Here is a 20,346-nt window from a genome sequence, read left to right on the forward strand (position 1 = left end):
CATACTACCCCCTCCCCCCCCCCCCCCACACACGCACAAATATTCAAACATATTCAATATACAGATGTATTAAAGTACAGCAAATGTTTGAAGAAAACCTGTAAAGTTTCTAAATGTTCATAATGTTCATACTGCAATGCAAGGAAAATAAAACAAAACAGAACAGAAAGAGCAAATGTTCATATTTTCACCTTCAGAGAAAGTTGATATCAAATACCTGACTATAACTGACACATATATGATGCAGTCTACTCTAGAGGCACTGGGAATAATAGCTGTGGCTACAAATGTTGAATTAGATTACCTGGTTGGCAAACATACGTTGCAGCAGCCAGGTCATGCATAGAATGCCATGGCAATTAAACCATTGGTCAAAAAATTCCTCCTCCTTCCCCCCCCCCCCCAACACCAACACCTACTTGTTCGTCCACATGCCAGGGAGGAGAAAGCTTGACTAATCTGATAACTAGGCACTGTCAAAACTCAGCTCGGCAGTGACTCATTCCTGATCCTATCACTAGGTGTGGTGCATTCACATTGGAATGACCCGTGGTATTAAAGGAAAACCATAATTCTCACACCATCACATGCCGGCAGACACTATTGAATTTCACTCGAAAATGGAGACATATGCATAAGAAATGAGTGAAAATCACGCTAGGTGGTAACAAGATTTCAGTCCGGTAACAACAAAAATGTGAAATATTACCTAAAAATATATACCAGAAGTATTGCAATCTCAGAGCTTAACCAATTGTGGTTGCTACGTGTTTTATATTCCATCACATTGACTGCAATATAACTGGGTCATAACAGCATCCATCCCGCAAGAGTGAATTGCATGCAGCAGCTTAATAGCTGTATATGTGCGCTTCAATACCAGTTACTGATACGGCATGATCTGATCATCATGTACCAGTAACATTCTATCAACCCACTGCTGAACGGGGAAATAAAAGTTGTGTCCTACACTGTACGACTGAAATTACATGTATCTCATACTCTTGATTTATAATTTCAAAATGGTCCAAAACAACTCATTATCCCGGCAAATTCCATCGCTCAGCAATTTGTTGTCACTGTTCTCATCACTGGCCAATGTGACAGTACTTAGTAGATTTGTGGTATTTCAGTTTGTACCATTCTCATTCACGAATCACTAATATTTGTGGTCCAAAACACACCTCTACAAGCATTCTTGCCACAGTTATCCTAAGCAGCATGATACTTTTCTCTGAGGAAAATGACAATTACAAGGAATATGATTTTGAAATTTTCTTTTTCATGTCTTTTTTGTGACTGGCACAAGTACATGATGTACAGTATATCTGACCTCTAACTCCATACTCATACACTATCTGAGGTTGTCTTTGAAAGAGAAGGTTTGCTTTGCATTTTTTTTTTTTTTTCAAGTGTGACTTGCTAGAGTTGGATTGTAGGGCTTGAAGAAAATATAACCTTGACCTTATGAATGAAGTGCTGATCCACTTTCAAACTGAATTTCACACATACAATGTACAGTGTACAGCTGAAGTGTGAAGGGTCAGCCACAGAATCAGTAGCAAAGGTCCATATTTTATAACTGAGGCGTGTAAATACATAGAGGATGATAGGATGATCGAATGCTCTTGTCAGAATATTTACTGGCTGCAATTCTTACTATTAAACCGTTATAAATCATTGAGTTGTCCCTTCGGAGTCTGGAAGAGCAGGGCCTTAAATCTCCGCATGGAGTTGGAGAAGATGTAGATATTTTGTGGCTCCATGTAATGTAACCTCAACAAGATGTTGATTTGCACGCATGCGCAATCAGGGAACATCCGATAGCTATAGCTGCGATGTAGTTGATAATACTCTAATCCCTTGATTGACACACAAAATGTGTAGCTTCTCGAACTGCACTTCCCATGTTCACCTGTCCTGGTACTTTAACCCTCCGTAATCTCCATCATCTCATTCGTTTTATTTTCTTAACTTCGTCATGTATAATCCTACATCGTCAGAAAGGGAACAACAGAGTGTCATCACCTGTCACTAAAAGCTCAGTGTTATCAATAACTATCTTGACCTGTTCCTCTTGAAATTCTCTGAGAAACTTTAATGTCCTCAAGCAAGATTCTTTTTGCCCGTCGACAAAGAATGGACAGATACATGTATGTAAATGTAGCTGAACCTATTGGTACATGTAATCTGCCTACTGTGCAAAAGCAGTCAAGTGGCACATATTGTACCATTATATATTCTCTTTCCTCGGTCAACTGCATGAGCCATCGTATGAAGAGAAATATCACTCAGATATGAGATACGAAGCATGCGCTGGACTCGCAAAATCTTTTGCTACACACTATGAGGGCACCCGAATGGGGCAAGCGAAAGTCAAAATCTAGTGAGCTCAGCCTCAATAGAGCTATGTTTGTGTACTCCTGTACAGTTTTGTACGTCTTCATGACAAGTTTTGGAGTATTATAAGCTCACAACTACAATGTACTTTGGAAATCTATTGAGTAAATTACTCAAAAATACAAATTCTGTATGCAATTCAGACAATCAATCAGTACCAGTAAGCCATCAAATAAAATGTATATTGTCAACTACTGCTCTTCCTTGATTTCTAAAAAGAATGTGTGGGCTGTCATCATGTTTATTGAGCATGGCTGTTAACCCGTTGAGGACGGTTTGATTTTGCTACAACACGCATTTCCAACAGACACCTGCCCGAGTACGTATGTACTCGGGACTCGTCCTCAATGGGTTAAAGGGATTGCACAGTATTGGTGGAGATGAGAATTGGGCTTTTTGTGAGATACCAAGAAACCACTTATGAAATAGATGTAGTGCAGACCATACCATTGTAGAGGAATTCAAAGTTTATTTGATGAAAATCGGGTTTTGGAATGGCTGAGACATCTAAAAACAAAGTAAAACAAAGCAATCTTAATAAAAGGTGGGTCCCGCTTTTTATTAGGAATGCTCTTTTTTGGATATCTCAGCCATTTTAAAGCTGATTTTCACGAAATAAACACTGAATCCCTCTTGGAATTGCATGCTCTTTCATATTTCATGAGAGGTTTCTCATTATCTCACCAAAAAATATTAGAAACCTGAAGTTACAGTACATACATGTATACATGTAGGTCTCAACCAAAACTTTGCTTTCCCTTTAAGTTATGATATAACACTAGAGAATGATCTGTACAATAAAACACAGTCTCAAATCAACATGCAACAAAGCAATGAAGGAATTCTAAAAAATTGGGAACTTTTCTGGCAAGGAGACCTTAAGTCAGGGTGCTACTGTATAGAACCTTCGAAGGTACTGTATTTGTTTTGCCAAGCACCAGCATGCAGATTAGATTGGCAACACATTGATTATCTACAAATTTGTACATCTGTCACTTGGCTGTACATCTATAGGCACATTACAAGTTATACATCATTTCTCTAAGAAGTGAACAAAATATCATTCACATGAAAGGCAAGCTCAGAAAAAAATATTGATAAAAGATAAATATTTGCAACAATTAGAAAGAAACAAAGACATATACCGGTAATGTACATCTTGTATTATTTAGGTTAGCATGCAAAAGCACAGGTCTAATAGGTCTGTACATGATTTTATTTTTATTAATTTTTTTTTTTTTTTTTTTAGATGATTGACACTATGACTGAAAATGGTGAGTGGTTCAACCTGCCATAATGAACCCACCCTGCACACAAGTACATAATACATTGTACCTTGTATCACCGACATTCACTTTCTTTTGCCGACGATAAGGTAACACTATATTCTATGGAAATGAATCAAATTCAAGGTGCCCCCTACAATTGTATGCACTTGCCAAAAACTATCATGGTCCTTCTAACCCAGCTAATCACCTTCTTAACCAACACATGTGATCATGCACGGGACTATGCTATGTGTCAAAGTGTGATTACAATACAATAATCTCACGCAAGACATCTCTGCCCCCCCACGGAAAAAAGCAGTAACTGACATTTTTATGAATGTTTACTTTTTTGCAAAAATGAATAGTTTACCCAATGCTCTCCAATGTTAATAGGTCAGTTTTGCAAAAAGAAAAATGAAAGTGACCAAAAATACAATTTTTCACTTTTGCAAAAAGCAGTAACTGCATCCAGTTGATTCAACTTTGCAAGTTTCCCCACGGAAAAAAGCAGTAACTAACAAAGCCCACGGAAGAAAGCAGTAACTAACAATTTAGTCTTTATCATTCAGACTCTGTATAGTCCTTCCTGTATATTTTTTCCCTAATACCATTTATTTTTTCTACTAATTTTTTTTTTTTTAAACAATGTAAACAGCAGTTTCTCCCATAATTTAGGAGAGTAGATATAAAAAGATTGTTTCACCAGTAACTTGACTCTGCCCGCAGGGAATCATATGATAAGTTGTAGAAAAAGCTTCTTTCTGGAGACTAGCAAACCTGGCCGACTCAGCGCGCTCAGAGTGCAGAATACGCGTGCAGCTGCAGCAGCTGCATGCGCATAAATTCTGCAGCATACAGTAACTAGCTAAACATTGCATCACATCACAGTCATCACTTGCATGCACAGTATTGCAGGTCTGGTACAGTCTGAGTGATCATGCCAGTGCTAACCATGCTGTCACACAGTTTCTGCGGTCCAGGCATGCCTGTAAATCTATCATGAATTGCAGAGGAAAAGTCATGGTAGCCATGGCTTTGGCCAGAACCAGAAAATCTAGGTGAGCTGAAAATATATTGAAGGGAGATGAGCACTATAGTATTAATGCACTAACGTTAGTCTAATGTTAGATGTAGGCCCTAAAGTTTAAAATAGGTCTACCAGATCTAAAGTTACAGAGTAGATCTAGATTCTAATCTATTGTTAACTGTTTAGTGTTAGACAAAATGTCAGTAGGCCTAATCTAACGTAATAGATCTAGGTCTAGCACTAACATTGGGCATAGATCTGTAGTCTAGCTTAAGTGTAACGTCAGAGTTCGACTAGGATCTAAGACGAAGAGACTTGACTTTATTGTCTAGTCCAGGGTCATGTGTCAGGGGCCAGGCCGGGCACTCCAAAGTTCAATTAGGGTACATAGGTTTCTACCTTATTTTTACACAGAATGCCATTCAATCTACAAGACCTAGTCTAGGTCTAGCGATAGGTCCTAGATCTTATAGATCTAGACTAACCAGAAAGTAGAAGAACTTTATAACCTGGTGGTGGTAACAATTCTCCTCCTATGGTCATGTGACATGTGCAGTTACTGCTTTTTTCCATGGGGAAAACAGCAGACTCCTTGCCGTCTGCAGTTACTGCTTTTTTCCGTGGGGAAACTACCCAGAATCAAGGGTGAGCCACCGCAGTAACTGCATTTTCCTAAATAACATTTAGAAAATAACGGAAACATCATTTTTTCCTAGGTATTGTTAGACAACTAGGTATGGTGCATAATCATACCACAAAATTATTTTTGAATGTTTCTGTGTTTTTAAAGAATCTGCAAAAAACACAAAATCGCATTTATCTCAGCTCAGCAGTTATGCAGTTACTGCTTTCTTCCGTGGGGGGGCAGATCTCTTGTATTGTATCCATAAGACACAATATCTACAACATGTGTGAATGAAAGCATCCAGCATCAACATTTGAAAAAATTCTGCACACACTTACTTATTCTTCATAACTCTGACACAGACCTTGCCTCACTGACTTCATACTGTTTAAATGAAACAAACTCCTGAAATATTACAAGTGTAGCATGCACAAACGAGTGAAGTTTGTTATCAGAATTCAGATGAGTAACAAATAAAATCCTATTGCATTTTTTTTCCCCTTGTAGTTGCCAAAATCTGGATGCTAACTTATTCTATCTTTGTCAGTTTCACAAGTCTGGCGGTGTTCAAGATTTTTACAATTAAAAGTATGAACTCAAGTCCTGCAACATGAATGTGATGTGCGTGTGTACATTTCTCCATTCATTAGGGTACTCCAAGACCTGGATCTGGATCTGGACATTTAAAATGCAGGGGCCTTCTACGCATTGGTAATCTTTGGATTTTATTTGCACTATATTCAGTATTCAGGCACTTGACAAGCACAAGTACGATAATATGCCAACAGCGGTCAGTACTTTGTGGTCTGAGATGCATGTACTCAGCTGGAAGAATAATTATGAATCTGTGTAGTGAGAATCTTGTCAATATCGAGATCAAGAATAAATTTGTAGTATCAGTACCCGTACCAAGGTTCAACCTCAGCCAGAATTTGACTGCACGCGAAAAGCATAGGTGTCTACACATAGCTTGCAGTCGAATTTTTAATGGCGTCATGATAAAATACATTTTGCCTCTAAGTTCTATCCAATAGATCTACACAGATCTAATGTTAGGTGTAGTCCAGATCTAGAGACCAGAGGTCTAGTCTATCAAGATTGCAGACATCTGAACGACATGCCGACAATCGTTGAGATCACTGTCTACAAACTGACATTTGACTGCTTTGACTGCAGCCAGTTGTATACAGCTAGCCCAACATCAACATGCATGCAATGTACAATTACACATGTACAGTATTACGTACAATTATGTATTATATTTGCATGACGAACATAACCTGTTTTTTTCTTACGTTCTAGACAACTTTATTTTTTTTAAGTGTTTTCCAATTTATTCTCGTCATGTTTCTCCTTGCTTTTGTGTGTGTGTACTTTTTTTTTTTTTTTTTTTTTTTGGTTTTGTTACAAACATTCATCTGTTCAACTGCAAGTTTCTTGAAGAATATCTTCTTATGTACTTTCCTAACTTTGAGCCTCTGGTTTGGTGCATTTCCATTCTATGATTGAGCATTCGGTGCTATTCAGAGAATATGCACGCTCTTTGATAGTCATGATATACTGTAAAAGTGGAAATTTTTGCTGTCTTGAAATTTTCGCCCATTTCCCACAACCAGAAACTACAAGTGTACCGCAAAAATAAAAGCACGCAAATATTTTTGCTAGGCATTTGTTCCTGTGCGTGATGTCTTGATTCCACAGAAATTAAAAATACGCGAAACTCTTCTTATCCGGCCAAGCGCGAAAAATTAGTCGCACGAAAATATCCACTTTTACAGTATGCTCATGTTCCTGTGTATAGCATGTGTTTGCAGCAGTACAATAGTATAACACTAGCAAGCAGCTGAAGTCCCGATGTACGAAGACTCTGTCTCTGCTGCATCAATCCGATGATCCGTCCTATAATTAAATCAATCAGAGGTCCCCCAATCAATTGTAACTTTGCTAAATAATGATTTTTATTCCATCAAAACAAAGATGAGAATGGAGTGAAATAACATCATATGAAAACAGTCTAGAACAGGTACAACATAGAAGGAATGATAGATTAGAATCTAGGTTATTTTCATCGCTTTGCAAGAAGGTGGTTGGTGGTGGTGTGTGAGGTATACAGGTATCGGCCCCGCACCAGCACCAGCAAGGTTCAGCGTTCAACGTCCTGTGCCAAGGTTTGACCATGCACAAAAAGTGAATAGGGTTTCTATGTGTACACACTGTAGGTTCGCTGGTGAAGTTCGACATGGATGTACACGTACACATGGCTGACACACATGCGTGGCTGTATCCAGCGACTCAGGACATGCATGGTATGGCGTGTCTTAGACTTTACTCTTTAGGTCTTAGCAAAGTTACAAACAACCACACACACATGCTAAAAAAATAAACCGCATTATTATGTGTGTGTGTGTGGCTGGATGGCAAACGTCTTGTTAATATTACGTCTGCCAATTTTAGACACACGCATCATGCCCATGTACGCATGTAAATTACTAGATCTCTAGATGCTCTATACGCTGTGTAACCAATTTAACTATTTTAAGTGTAAATTTAATTTAATTACTGTAGGACCTACTGTAGACAATATTGCCTGCAATTTTTTTACACCACTGAGATTACCTAGAACTGTAGTGCTCTCCAAAGTGTGTGGACCTATTTGGTCCTGCACTGAGTGTTGGGAAGAAGTGATGACGGGGATTGGATGGTATGCAGTATGGCATGCATGGACGCTTCGCATTTTATGATCACATCGTGTGCAGATTGCAGAGTTGCAGCAGAGTTCATGTTATTCTACATATTAAATCGATACACAAATTTTAACGTATGGGACTACATACGGATGGGTGTAATCCCTCAATCTCAAAGGACTGTGTCGACTTTACCCACTTAAACCAGAGTCGGAGGGGGCTACAGTACAGTAGTTGAGAACGAAACACACCAATGAATAATAGAGGTTTTTACATATCTTTAAATTTGATGTCGTTTACTCACGAGTTCAGATGATTCAGGCATCAAAAACAGTCATTCAGGTAGATCGACAGAACAGACGCAAACGGCTAAATAATCGGCGGTACGGTACGGTACAAAACCTCCCAGTGACGTCATTGAATGAGGAAGTGTAGTTAATATTTTCGCTGACGTCAAGGTGCAGAAAATGCGTGGATGAGGTCCACACGTCTGTACACCATGCATAGATATATAAGGAGCTAGCAAATACAGAAGAAAATTTATGTTTATTGCATTTTATTTGCATAACAGTGCATTGCTTTGCGAAGTGTCGAGATTGAAAGAATGGACGATACTGGAAGACGTCGACTGTGGATAGGAAATCTCGATGAAAGAATATCAGAGTGAGTGAATAGCATTATATGAATACTCAAGTATTCATATAATGTTACCATTATTTTTCGAAATGCTGAGAACGCGCCGTTCATTTAGAATAGTGCTCTGTTGCATATCTTTAATTGTACGTGTGTGTGATAGTCCCACATATTGTTCTGATTGTAAGTTTCTAGGAACCTGTCAGATACAGCCATACAAAAAGTAACATGACTCAAATTTAGGACATAACGTTAGAGTTTTGTATATTGCTAGCCATATCTACAGCCACACTCGTGAGTCTTTCCACCATCCAACTTTCCAACTCCCAAGATCCAAGACAATTTGACAAGACCACACACCACACCACACGTCCACGCACACTGACGAAAGTAAAAAACCATTTGCATTAAATTAACCGTGAATTTATGAATAAACATTAATTCAGAGCCAGTAAAAGCTGCAGCAAAGTATAGTAAAACTTTATGCAGCTTGTTGCAGATTGTCTCCTTGTTGCTTGTTGTATAGGGCCAATATTTAATCAAGCTGCCCGTAATTCAACAATATGTAAGTTTAAACGTCTTCAGTGCAGACGCGATGCCTGTATCGGCTGTGTATTCAATTGATAATGCCATGCCCATGGTGTGGCAGTTTTCAGTCACATTCTCAATTAGTCAGAAAAAAACAGAGATAGAGAATCCCAATATGAGCTAGACATACTGTATAGCTACAGGGGCAGATCCAAGAATTTGTAAAGGGGAGGCGCGAGGCGCCTTTACAAAATTAAAGGGGGCGCAGCACCCCCCATGTTTTCTTTTTATTTCTTTTGCCACTGTAACTACATGTATGCACCCCCACAATTTGACTACAGAGAGGAGCTTTTACTGGTTACTTTCAGAAAGTTGGGACGTGTAGAGAAAGAGACCATGAAGTGAAACAAATTACATGGCATTTTACAGTGAAATAGTTCATTGACAAGTTAATGATTACATCAATCCTTTTAGCCATGTACGCATACTATGCTACACTCCATCATGTTTTTTGTTGTTTTTGTTGTTGTTGTTGGTTTTTTGTTGTTGTTGTTTTTTTTGGATAAGCAGGCCCTTTCAGTCTTGTCAGACTACCAGGTATTATACAACTGTTTTCATTTTGATTTGATGTGATTCATGACAAAATTTGTCTCTGTTTTGCTTTCGCTCTTAAGGTTCTGTCTGCTGAAACTGTTGCAGAAATATGGGAAGATTGAGCAGTTTGACTTCCTCTTTCACAAGTCTGGACCAAATCAAGGCAAACCAAGAGGATACTGCTTTGTCAGCTTTGAGAAGAAAACGGTGAGCACAAGTTGAGCATGGTGGGGTCATTCTCAAAGGGAATTGAGTTACGATCCACCAGTGAGGGCAGCACTGAGTGTGAACAATGTAGAAGCTTTTTTCTTTTTCTCCTCCTCCTCTTCTTTTTTCTTTTTGTAAGCTTATCTATTTCTTCTCCTCTTTTGTCCTTCTTTTTCTTTTTCTTCTTCTTCTTCTTCTTCTTCTTCTTCTTCTTCTTCTTCTCCTCCTCCTCCTCCTTAGGTGAACTTGCTCTTCTTCTATTACAACCATTCTAAAATCAACTGGATTTTATGAGACAATGACATGTGTTTGCACAGTACAGGCACCGTGTCTGAAGTTCCAACTCAAACCTCTCATACCTCATGGCAGTTAGGAATGAAACCTTCAACCATCCTGTCCCATTTTATCTTCTCTATGTGGTAATGTACATCTTTTAGACTCCTCATGGTAGAAAAGATAACTTTGTCAGGTCACTCCATTGCTTATCACGCATGTTGAGTTCAGACTGCCAATAGTTTGCAATGACTGTAACTATCACCTTCGTTTCTGGACAGAAATGTTCTTCAGGTAGATACAAGTGCATGAACTCAGCTTGCTCCGTCATTTGAAATGGCAAATTTGCTTCCAAGTACATCAGATATTTGTACAATTTATGTAAAATAATCAGTGACATGATGACATGATGCATCATGAAAGGTAATAAAGTTGGCTTGTTTAATTTGCTGAAATGATGCAGTGACTATCGCCGTATGTATTTGTTTGTATGTATAGGTTTAATAGAGAATGTTTGCTGTATAATTTTGATATACTACCTGCACAAGTGTACAATTTCCTTCCTGCTTGCAGTGGTATTTTGTGATGTTTCACATTATCACTTTATTTTTTTCGTTGAGTAATGCCTTGATTGTGTATGGATGTTGGTAAGACTGTAAAGCCAGAAATTTTTGTGTGCATGAAACTTTCATGAGTTTTGCGAGGAGCCAATATTCGCAAAAATAAAATACATGCGAGAGGGTTTGTCTACACAATGCATTGAATACCACTGGTAATTCGTGAAAGTTTCATGCCACGAAAAAGGCCATCGGCTCCAATTCACAAAAGTTGTTGTAAAATTTTTGCATTTTACAATATGGGGAGCATTTGTGGACAGGAAGACCTCCAGGTCATTGACATTAAGGTAGCCTTTCAGCCACCCAGGTAGACTCTTCATTTATATCAAATTTTGTTTTACTGAAGCAATGTACTGTACTGTAGTGTCCATGCTACAGTTTGATATTGTTCCTTGTTCAAATGCTCAATAAGTGGTAGTGATGATCGGCTACTAGCTGGCAGAATCCACAGATACCACTACTGGTAAAAATGTATTTTGTTATTCAAAGAAATGGTCATTTCCTATCAAGTTTCCTCCATGTTCTAATGTGAGAGCAAATAATTTTGTCTTTTCTTTTATTTGTTATTTTTTTTTTTGTTTCTTTAAATTGTAAATCTCTTCAGGACGCAGTGCATGCGCTTCATGCTTTAGATGGCAAATTGGCTCTGGGGAAAAAGCTGGCAGTCAAATGGGCACACTCACATATAAAGGTAAGATAACAAGGGACTGATCAGTTGCTGTGGTGGTGTAGACTGAAACTTTGTGGTTAGATTTTGCAGCTAATAATAATGGCTGAAAGGTGATGAGTTAGAGTGTCACTGATAAGGACATTTATTTTGGCACCAATCACATGAACGCAATGAGGATACATCAACAAGTAGGGAACTGACAAGTGGACTGTGGTGACCTAGGATTATGTAAGTGATATTTTTCAAACATGCACAGTACGAGCAACTGAACAGGCCTGAAGACGTACATGGAGAAAGGTTAGGGCCATTTTCTCGTTCACTTCATTCACACTTTTGAAACGGTGTAGACTAAACTATCCCAGGTAAATCTTTTGCTTTCAATCCTGATGACCGGATTATTATTTTGTTTTTGTCTTCATGTGTACAATGTAGACATGATTGTGCCTCAACCTTAATTGTTTTGAACCCAGTGAATGCTTTGTACTCACTCATTTTTTTTTTTTTTTTTTTTTTTTTTTTTTTTTTTTTTTTAAATCAGGCTCCCAACGAACCTGTGCCGCTGGAGCCGGTAATCAATCTCCATCCAGACAAGATACCCAGCAGCTTCGGAGGCCAGTCAACAAAGGTGCTAGAGGACACTGTAACAACAAAGAAGCGGATTATAAAGACGAGGTTGGTTGTAAGGCATGATCTAACCCCCTCCTCCCCGCCTCCCCCCCCCCCTTCCTTAGCAGAGAAAGAGATTCATTGTGCTCTTTGTGGTGCCATTACTGAGTCTAAAAGAGAAAGAGAAGGAAATGGATAAGCATTGAAAGTATGTGTCGTTAGGAACATTTCATGTTCCTAACACTCATCATTGAATATGAAACTCCAAAAAAAAAGAAGCAAGTGATGTATATGCAAAATTGTTGCGGGTGGACCAAGACGTTCATCTCATCTTCGCTCTATGCAGATGATTTTTTTTGTCTCCTTGTATTTTTTTTGTTTTTTATTTCTTGACACTGATTTAACTTTTCTGTTGAATTTTAGTGTGGAAGCTCAAATCAGGGCTATTGAAGGGAAATTGAGAGACATGGAGAGGTCATCGACATCAACTACCTTCAAGCCCGTCCCCGTTTACGTGTCGAAGAAACCAGCACCCCCAACGGAGATCACCGAAAAATGCTTGCCCAGTCTCATGTCACTGCCAGTTGAACTGCCAACAACTACATCATCATCATCATCATCATCTTTGTCACTGTCGTCATCAACATCATCTTCAGCATCACCCCCGACAACAGTAGCATCGCAGGCAGCAGAGCCGACTTCGAGTACAAGTCCGCAGCAGCCTTCAGAAACAGCCTCATCCACTGAACAGTCCTCATCAACATCATTATCATCAGCGTCGGCGTCATCGGCGCCATTAGTTTCATCGTCGTCGAAGGGCGTGTCAGCTACCGGTACCCTCAAATCTGAGCAAGTGGTAGTCAAGCACCCGGGAAAGTCAAAGCAGGCTAATAGAGCAAAGCCATATGACAGAAGGTGACCCCCTTTTTCTGAGGAGGGCTCTATGCGAAACACTGTCCAACTAGTTTAAAAGAGTAGGTGTGAACTCTTTCAACATGATAATGAAGCAAAAAAGTAAGCGTTATTCAGACTATATTTCAGAACTATGGATTTAGTGCATTTTTCTATAACTCATAAAAGGAATCCTTTCCCCTCCATACAGGTGTATCCTCACAAGGTCAGAGAAATTATTAAATCTATATATGGGTTGTGAAAGGGGGAAAAAAAAAGTCCTTTGATTTTTCGTGTACAGCAGAACAACAGCAAAGACACAACAAAATATTATACTAGAAAGTAAGCCCATCAGGACTTGCAATAACACGAGCCGCAGTGTGAGAGTCTGTTACGAGTGAGACGTGCTCATTGGGGAGGTTTATATAGAGATCAACTTGGTTTTAGACCTGGCATTGGCTGATTCCAACACCTTTTGTGGAGCAAAAGTAATCTTAATATGCCTCCATTTTGCCCCTTTAACCCGTTGAAGACAAGTCCCGAGTATACTCAGGCAGGTGTCTATGGGAAATGAGTGTTATAGCAAAATCAGTCCATCCTCAACAGGTTAAGATGCAAGGGAAACACTCTCTTGCCTCTGATTTTGCCTTACTGCGTGGTAAGGTTGTGTTTAATACTGTTAGTGCCTCAGATTTGATAGGACAGGAGACCAACATCTTTCAAGACTATTACATGTATGTCCAGTTTTTATTTTTGTGACGTCATATCAACGATCGCCACGGTACAAGTGTTCATCATTGTAGGTGTACATGTATGTGCGAATTATTACCTTGAATTTTAAAGTAGTGAACATTGCTTATGTGTTTTTATGGTTGAAATTTATTTTTTTGTTGAATGGTTATCTGCCATTAGCTTATGTACAGTAGACATTTTTCTGTGCAGTATTTGTGATTTGAATAGTTTTGTTACAAATCATCAACCCAATCTATGATATTCAAGCAGTTTTGCTTGGCATATGTATGTGTTAGAGTTGGATGTAGAGATAATTTTTTTACATTCTTGTATAACAGATCTGCAATATGCACACATACTTTGAGAATGGTTTGTTACAAAGTGTATTTTATTTTGTAGAACTCTGATACAGTATAGTGTGTGATGCAATCTGTACGCAAATGTACAACTTCAAGAATTATGACGATTTGCAGAGCTATTACCGGTTAGTTTAATTTGCAGTGCTCCAGAATTATATTTTTTTCAAGGAGAAATTGTAAGATTTTAGATTTTCACAATGCTTAATACTCTACAGTCATGGTTTTGATTGACAGTCATAACTGTCGAATTGATTGTTCTGGTTTAATTCATGTCCCAGCAGATCTGTTCAGTGATTTTAATATGCAAGACATGGATGATTCGAGAATGAACTGTGCATGAGTGGGTAATGTGAAGACAGAAATTTATGGTTATATTTGTATGTTAAATAGGTATTGCCTTGTTAGAGGTGTAATATAATACTTGACATCCCTATTGGAGTTAGATTTTCTCCAAGAGATTATATTCTCCCAAAGCATGCAGAGTGGAAGGAAAATATTGTCTCAAGGGGGCAATATAACTCCCAAGGCACTGTCAAATATTACATATTACAACAACAGACAAGGCAATATTCGTTCTGTTATATGGCCTACATAGAAACACATCATTTCATTCTGGCCTTATCAGCAGCCAATCAAATTCTGGAACTGCATTACCCAGCGTGATGTCACTGCATGTCATGTATTGATTTCAATCCGTGCTGTTTCAGTCACATGATTGCACTTTGACCAATCACTGTCCCGTACTTATGTGGACCATCTAATATCAGTTGTTACTCTGACCAACTCACTCCAGTTTGCCTAAACATGCTCTTTTGGAACATCACAAAAGTCTGTCATGCTTGATATAAATAAAGCAATATGCATAATAGCACAACGAAATGCATTAATATTTAATAGCTGATGATGAGTTTAGAAAGTATGAACTCGGACACTGGTTCTATTACATATCTGTGTGAAGCAAAGCTGATTGTTTCACACGGTCAGATATCTCACGCATTGCTAAATATTCTCTGCAGAAAATCATTCCTCAGTGCAAATGATTAGATTGCTAATGCATACCTTAATCCCAAACGATGTACTGTATACGCCATATATTTAGCGAGTCTAAATTTTCCTGAATGGAGACTTCCCGATGATTTTGCGAGTGATTAAATTTGCGATCGTGGAGTCATGTACCGAATGGAGAAATGTATACGCGTACGTCACATTCATATCGGGATCAGTGTCAATATTTTCGTGTCTCTTCAATTTCGCGAATAGCAGCTGACTCGCGAAATTCGTGAAAATAAAAACCTTCGCGAAATATTCAGCATACAGTATATGGTTATTCACTGAAGAAGAGTGCACAAGGAGCCAATGTTTGAAACTTTTCTAATTCTGCTTTCCTCTCCATACTGTGTAATTACGGACCAAAGCACATTCCACACAGCACGTGCAGTTACAAGAGAGCTAAAGTTGTGAGATGGAAAGTACATGTATTTCAGTGATAAAATTATTACACAAGCCTACGCTAAGTCTAACTATTAGCAGAACAAGAAAATCACATTGTAAGCAAATTCTGTCATACTAGTTGTATCTAATGGGATGTGTAGATGTTGATCTACAAATTATTTTAGATCACAAAAAAGAGAGAGAATTGTGTTCTGTTTTACTTCTTTTACCAGATACATATTCTATAAAAGCTGCAAGTGACAAAAATCTTGGATTTCTTGACAGAATACAGGATATCATGAAGTATTTTTACATAGTATAAAATGTATGTATGTTATGCAGGTATGTGTATACTACCTGGGGTGATTTTTTTTTTCTTTTTTTAATGTAGTACCTTTATTCTTTTTCAAATAACTTTTTTTTTTCTCCAAATCTCATAAAATGTGCCTTCAGCTTGCCAAGCCGCTCTTCAATGCATGTGTGCAAAACAAAATCTGGTCGAAGACAAACCAATCAGCAGGAGCCTCAATTGAGTTTACCGAAAGCAAAGTGGTCTATTGTTCACTGTCATCTTCCCGGTAGTATTGGGATTCATGGGTGGTCCGATTGAATCGAGTCTTCATTCACTGCCCACTGGGGTACATTCAAAAGTACGAATGGCACCCATCAGCGAATATATGCATCAAAGCGTACGCTCATCGGTAATGCTCAACTCCAGTCAAGATTCTCCAGCAGTGTGTGTACTCACATAGAGATCAGTGATACAGCTATACACAATTTATTACAAGGATTCTCCAATATATCCAAGCCAGGCCAACCTTCCCACACCATGGTATCCCCACGCTACCAGGTCTTAAGATAACAAACCACAAAACGAGAAAAATCATATTTTTATTAAACCAGCAACAACAACAACAACAAAAATAACTGCCTGAGTTTTTATAAACCTGATCGTTGTTTTTTCTCATCAAGACTGATCAAAGAAAAATTGAATAATCATGTGTTTATCTGACTGACTTTGTTGAACCCAAGGAGTGTTACATGTAGTGCAGCCTATGGTATGGTTGTATACACATCTCTAATCATTTCTGGTGTGCTGTCACTGCACTTCAACCAGAAAAGGAAATTAAACGGGTGGTCGAGGTGTTGCTACAGTCAACCTCACCTAAGTTGACCTTGCACAAGTCCTAACATTGGCTAAGTCAAAGAAAAATTGTATTCTAAATGGGTACAAACATTTGCTAGTTCTGTTGTGTAGGTTGAAATTCATGGAAGTCAAGGGATTTTCTGCAGTCCTTTTGGATTCGACTTTAATAGGCAGAGCTGACTGTGTTCATGAAATTTTGTAACATGGGAAATAATTGGCAGGGTAGTGGAGGGCTATTTGTGTTAATGCTGCTTGCTTTGTCATGCAAAAAGGAAGGATTTGAAGGAGGAGGAAGAGAAAGAAGAGGAGGAGGATGAAGGGGGGGGGGGAGAAAGAGAAGTTGATGAAGGAGAAGGAGAAGAAGAAAAAAAATGAAGGAGGAGTATGATGGTAGGAGAAAAAAACAAGAGGAGCAAAACAGAAAAAGAAGAACAAAAACTTGAAGGATGTGAAAAGAAGGAGAAGAAAAATGAGGAGCTGGAGTATCCACATTTGGCCAAAACTTGACATGGTCTATTTGTTACATCTAATAATCTCATTTAAAAACTGATCATAGATCGCAGAAAGGTATGCTTTATGTTATCGTTTGTGTATCTCATCTAAGTATGGACACATTGTTTAACGAAGAGATTGTACTGTACTACAAACTCTAGAGCAGTTCTTGATGATATTTTGTTGTTTATTCTGCAACCTTACCAGAGCTCCTGGTAAGTGTTTTTGTGGATTTTTGTGAATAATCAGTTTTGTTCAAATTTATATTTTGTACATGATTGACAAATAAAATGGGCCACATTAGAATCCAACCTGTACTTCACCTTATCCGAGGATTGGAAATAATAATGTGTTGTGCCATTCAATATTTATTGATATAATTGTCTCGATGTCTATTTATGTATTTATGCAACAATGTTGTTCTGTAGATGAAAGAATAAACCGAAGTTTTGTGAATTAATGTAAATATGTTCTTTCTTATTTATTTCCTAAAAAGGGTTCTGTAGCATTTCTTGGCCCTGTTGCATGAAAAGAAGCAATCAAACATAAGTCTGGTATTGGCCAATCAGAATTAAGTATTCAGAGACTTATGCTTGTTTTTCCTACTGACGTTTGATCTCAACTTTTAATCTAATGCAACAGGGCCCATGACATGTCTGTGTATCTGTTGACTGCAGAGAGTTGAGTGCAAAGTGTAGGAGTATCCATTTTTGATGGGTTATTTGTTGTTTAAAGGCCGAGATGCTCCTATTCTTCAGAATGTCAGCTTCAAAGACTAATCTTTTGTAGCACAACTATTGTACAGTGTATTTAGAGTTTTGTGATGCAGGTCACACATAGATAGACAAACAAAGATGACAGTGTGATGGTTGTGAATAATGTGAGTGAGTGTGTAAACTCTGGCCCGAATTCATGAAGGTGGTTTAAACCTAGACCATGGTACAAATTTAGACCATTGTCCTAAATGAAATTATAAAAAAAAAAAGGTATACCTTTTTGTTACTGGATGCCTGATGGCACATGCAATCTGTCAATTGTATTATCTTATGCAGAAGAAATTTTCATAACCATGGTTTAAATTTGAATCACCTTTGTAAATCTTAAGTCGCAAGCAAGTAATGCAAAACTGAAAAAGCAGGAGACTTCCATGATGGATGGAGGGAGAAAAGTTTAGGTTAACAATCACATTCATTTTCAGTTGAATATGTGTGAACAAACATTAAAGGGATTGTACAGTTTTGGTTAAGACCTAATTTCAGGTTTCTAACATTTTTTGGTGAGATAACGAGAAACCTCTTATGAAAATATGAAAGAACATGTAATTCTTTGAGGAATTCAACATTTATTTGATAAGATTTGGTTTTGAAATGACTGAGATATCCAAAAAAGAGCGATTCTAATAAAGTGTGGGACCCACACTTTATTACGATCGCTTTGTTTTACTTTGTTTTTGGAAGTTTCAGTCATTCCAAACCCAATGTTCATCAAATAACCTTTGAATTCCTCTTAAAATGGTATGCTCTGTACTATAACATAAGTGCTTTCTATATATCTTGCAAAAAGTTAAAAGCCCCATTCTCATCTCCACCAATACTGTACTACCCCTTTAATATCAAATTCATCAAACCCCATACACATAGGTATATCTTTTCATTTTTGTGTAGCTGATAGCTTTTGATGCATATCATGATTCATCTAACTTTTCCCTCTTGATTTTGTTTATTTGATATTCTTTGAATACAATACAGATGGACAGAAAGATAGATCGATAGACAGACAGATAAAAAGATAGATAGATAGATAATTTGATTGACAGATGAATGAAAGCACCTAGTGAATCAATATAAAACAAGTCAAGAAAACTGATTTAGCTATTACATATACATGTAATTCAATTACAAGATACATATATTAGACGTGTTTCAATTCAAAATTCAGGTACTGATACAAGACATTGGCCATCAAAACTGAAAATGTGGGGTTTTTGCGGGGGGGGGGGGTTAGATATCACCACCATTTGGTATCTTTGAGGAGGTTGATGGTTATCTCGCCAAGGACTGAAAATAAAGGATGGAACGAAGGGAGAGAAAAAAAAGATCATTTCCATTTCGTCAGTGACCAAATTCTTCATCTAGAAAGAGAGCATTTACTATCACCAAGTTTGTCGTAGGTGGCGTGCTGCTGAACAGAGTAGACCGCCGAGACGGCACTCGCTGTGAATGTCACACGACTTCGCTACGATTCGTCGGGTCGTTTTCTTCTTATTTCTTCAGGCACTGCAACCAGGGTCACCTCCCTGCTCCAAGTGAGACGCTAGGCCTTTTTACAACTACCTGGATATGACAGACGCTGAAAAAAAAGCAAACTACATAAGCAAATTATCCATAACGCACCCAGTCTCCTTTTACCCTTCCTCCCTCTTCTTTATTGTCTTCTTCACCTTTTCTCTGTATTTCGTATTTACGTAATGACAAAAGCTACATGTCATTCGTCGCTGGTCAAGGCATTAGGTGCGATGAGAGAGATTGTTATGTCCTACATTACACCCACTTTGACATGGGCAATATAATATGATTCAATTTGACATTTGTTTTGATAGATGGATGTAAACTCCACAAGGCTTTCACATACCAGCGCAAATGAGTGAGAAGAAATGGCGATTGCAGAAACATGAAAGCGGTTGATACCAAATAAACTGCACATTTTCAGCAGACAGACTGCAAGAAATTCATAACAGTTAGGACATTTAGAAAACGGATTTTATTTTGCTCTTGGAGATTGTTTCTACTCTTTCAATTAAAGTTTTGTTTTGTTTTGTTTTTTTTTTAGCTTCCGCTTCGATATTGTAAGTATGATAGGGGTTTTTATTGACCTTTCCCAACCACTAACCTCAAAAGAGTCCCCAGTGACCTTACGTTATAGTGGCTGGCGGTCTAAAGAATAATCATTATCATTGATTGAGTAGTTGAGATTGACTTTGTGAAAACTGAAGAATGACTGTGTGCACGGGAAGATTCCTTCTTTGCCTGTACAGATACGGAAGAACAGGTGTAATTCAATTCATTGTCACCAGAATTTTGCTTTGATCATGTTGCGAGAGTAACTCAATTTTTCACAAAGACATCGATCCCATAATATGCATAATTTATGACGGCAACAGGC

At 38.1% G+C, this 20,346-nt stretch overlaps 2 protein-coding genes across 2 annotated transcripts in view; one reads left to right on the plus strand and one right to left on the minus strand.

Annotated features, from left to right (window-relative positions):
* LOC140244165 (calcium-binding protein 39-like) overlaps positions 1–8,386 on the minus strand; it is a 32,563-nt gene extending 24,177 nt beyond the window's left edge. Inside the window, exon 1 of the mRNA XM_072323795.1 lies at positions 8,309–8,386. The gene's annotated coding sequence lies outside the window, so the exon portion shown is untranslated. The remainder of the gene's footprint in view (positions 1–8,308) is intronic.
* Positions 8,387–8,601: 215 nt separating this feature from the next.
* LOC140244167 (uncharacterized) lies at positions 8,602–17,644 on the plus strand. Its single transcript, XM_072323796.1, has 5 exons — positions 8,602–8,667; positions 9,840–9,966; positions 11,461–11,547; positions 12,065–12,198; positions 12,556–17,644. The coding sequence occupies exons 1-5, from the start codon at positions 8,609–8,611 to the stop codon at positions 13,049–13,051; spliced, it is 903 nt and encodes a 300-aa protein (XP_072179897.1). The 5' UTR covers positions 8,602–8,608; the 3' UTR covers positions 13,052–17,644.
* Positions 17,645–20,346: the final 2,702 nt, after the last annotated feature.

This window comes from Diadema setosum, chromosome 21 (assembly GCF_964275005.1).
Source record: "Diadema setosum chromosome 21, eeDiaSeto1, whole genome shotgun sequence".
Taxonomy (NCBI): Eukaryota; Metazoa; Echinodermata; class Echinoidea; order Diadematoida; family Diadematidae; genus Diadema; species Diadema setosum.

Coding starts and splice junctions, on each gene's coding strand:
- LOC140244167 (XM_072323796.1), top strand. CDS start 8,609: ATGGACGATACTGGAAGACGTCGACTGTGGATAGGAAATCTCGATGAA. Junction 11,548..12,064: donor GGGCACACTCACATATAAAG/GTAAGATAACAA, acceptor TTTTTAAATCAG/GCTCCCAACGAACCTGTGCC. Junction 12,199..12,555: donor AAGCGGATTATAAAGACGAG/GTTGGTTGTAAG, acceptor GTTGAATTTTAG/TGTGGAAGCTCAAATCAGGG.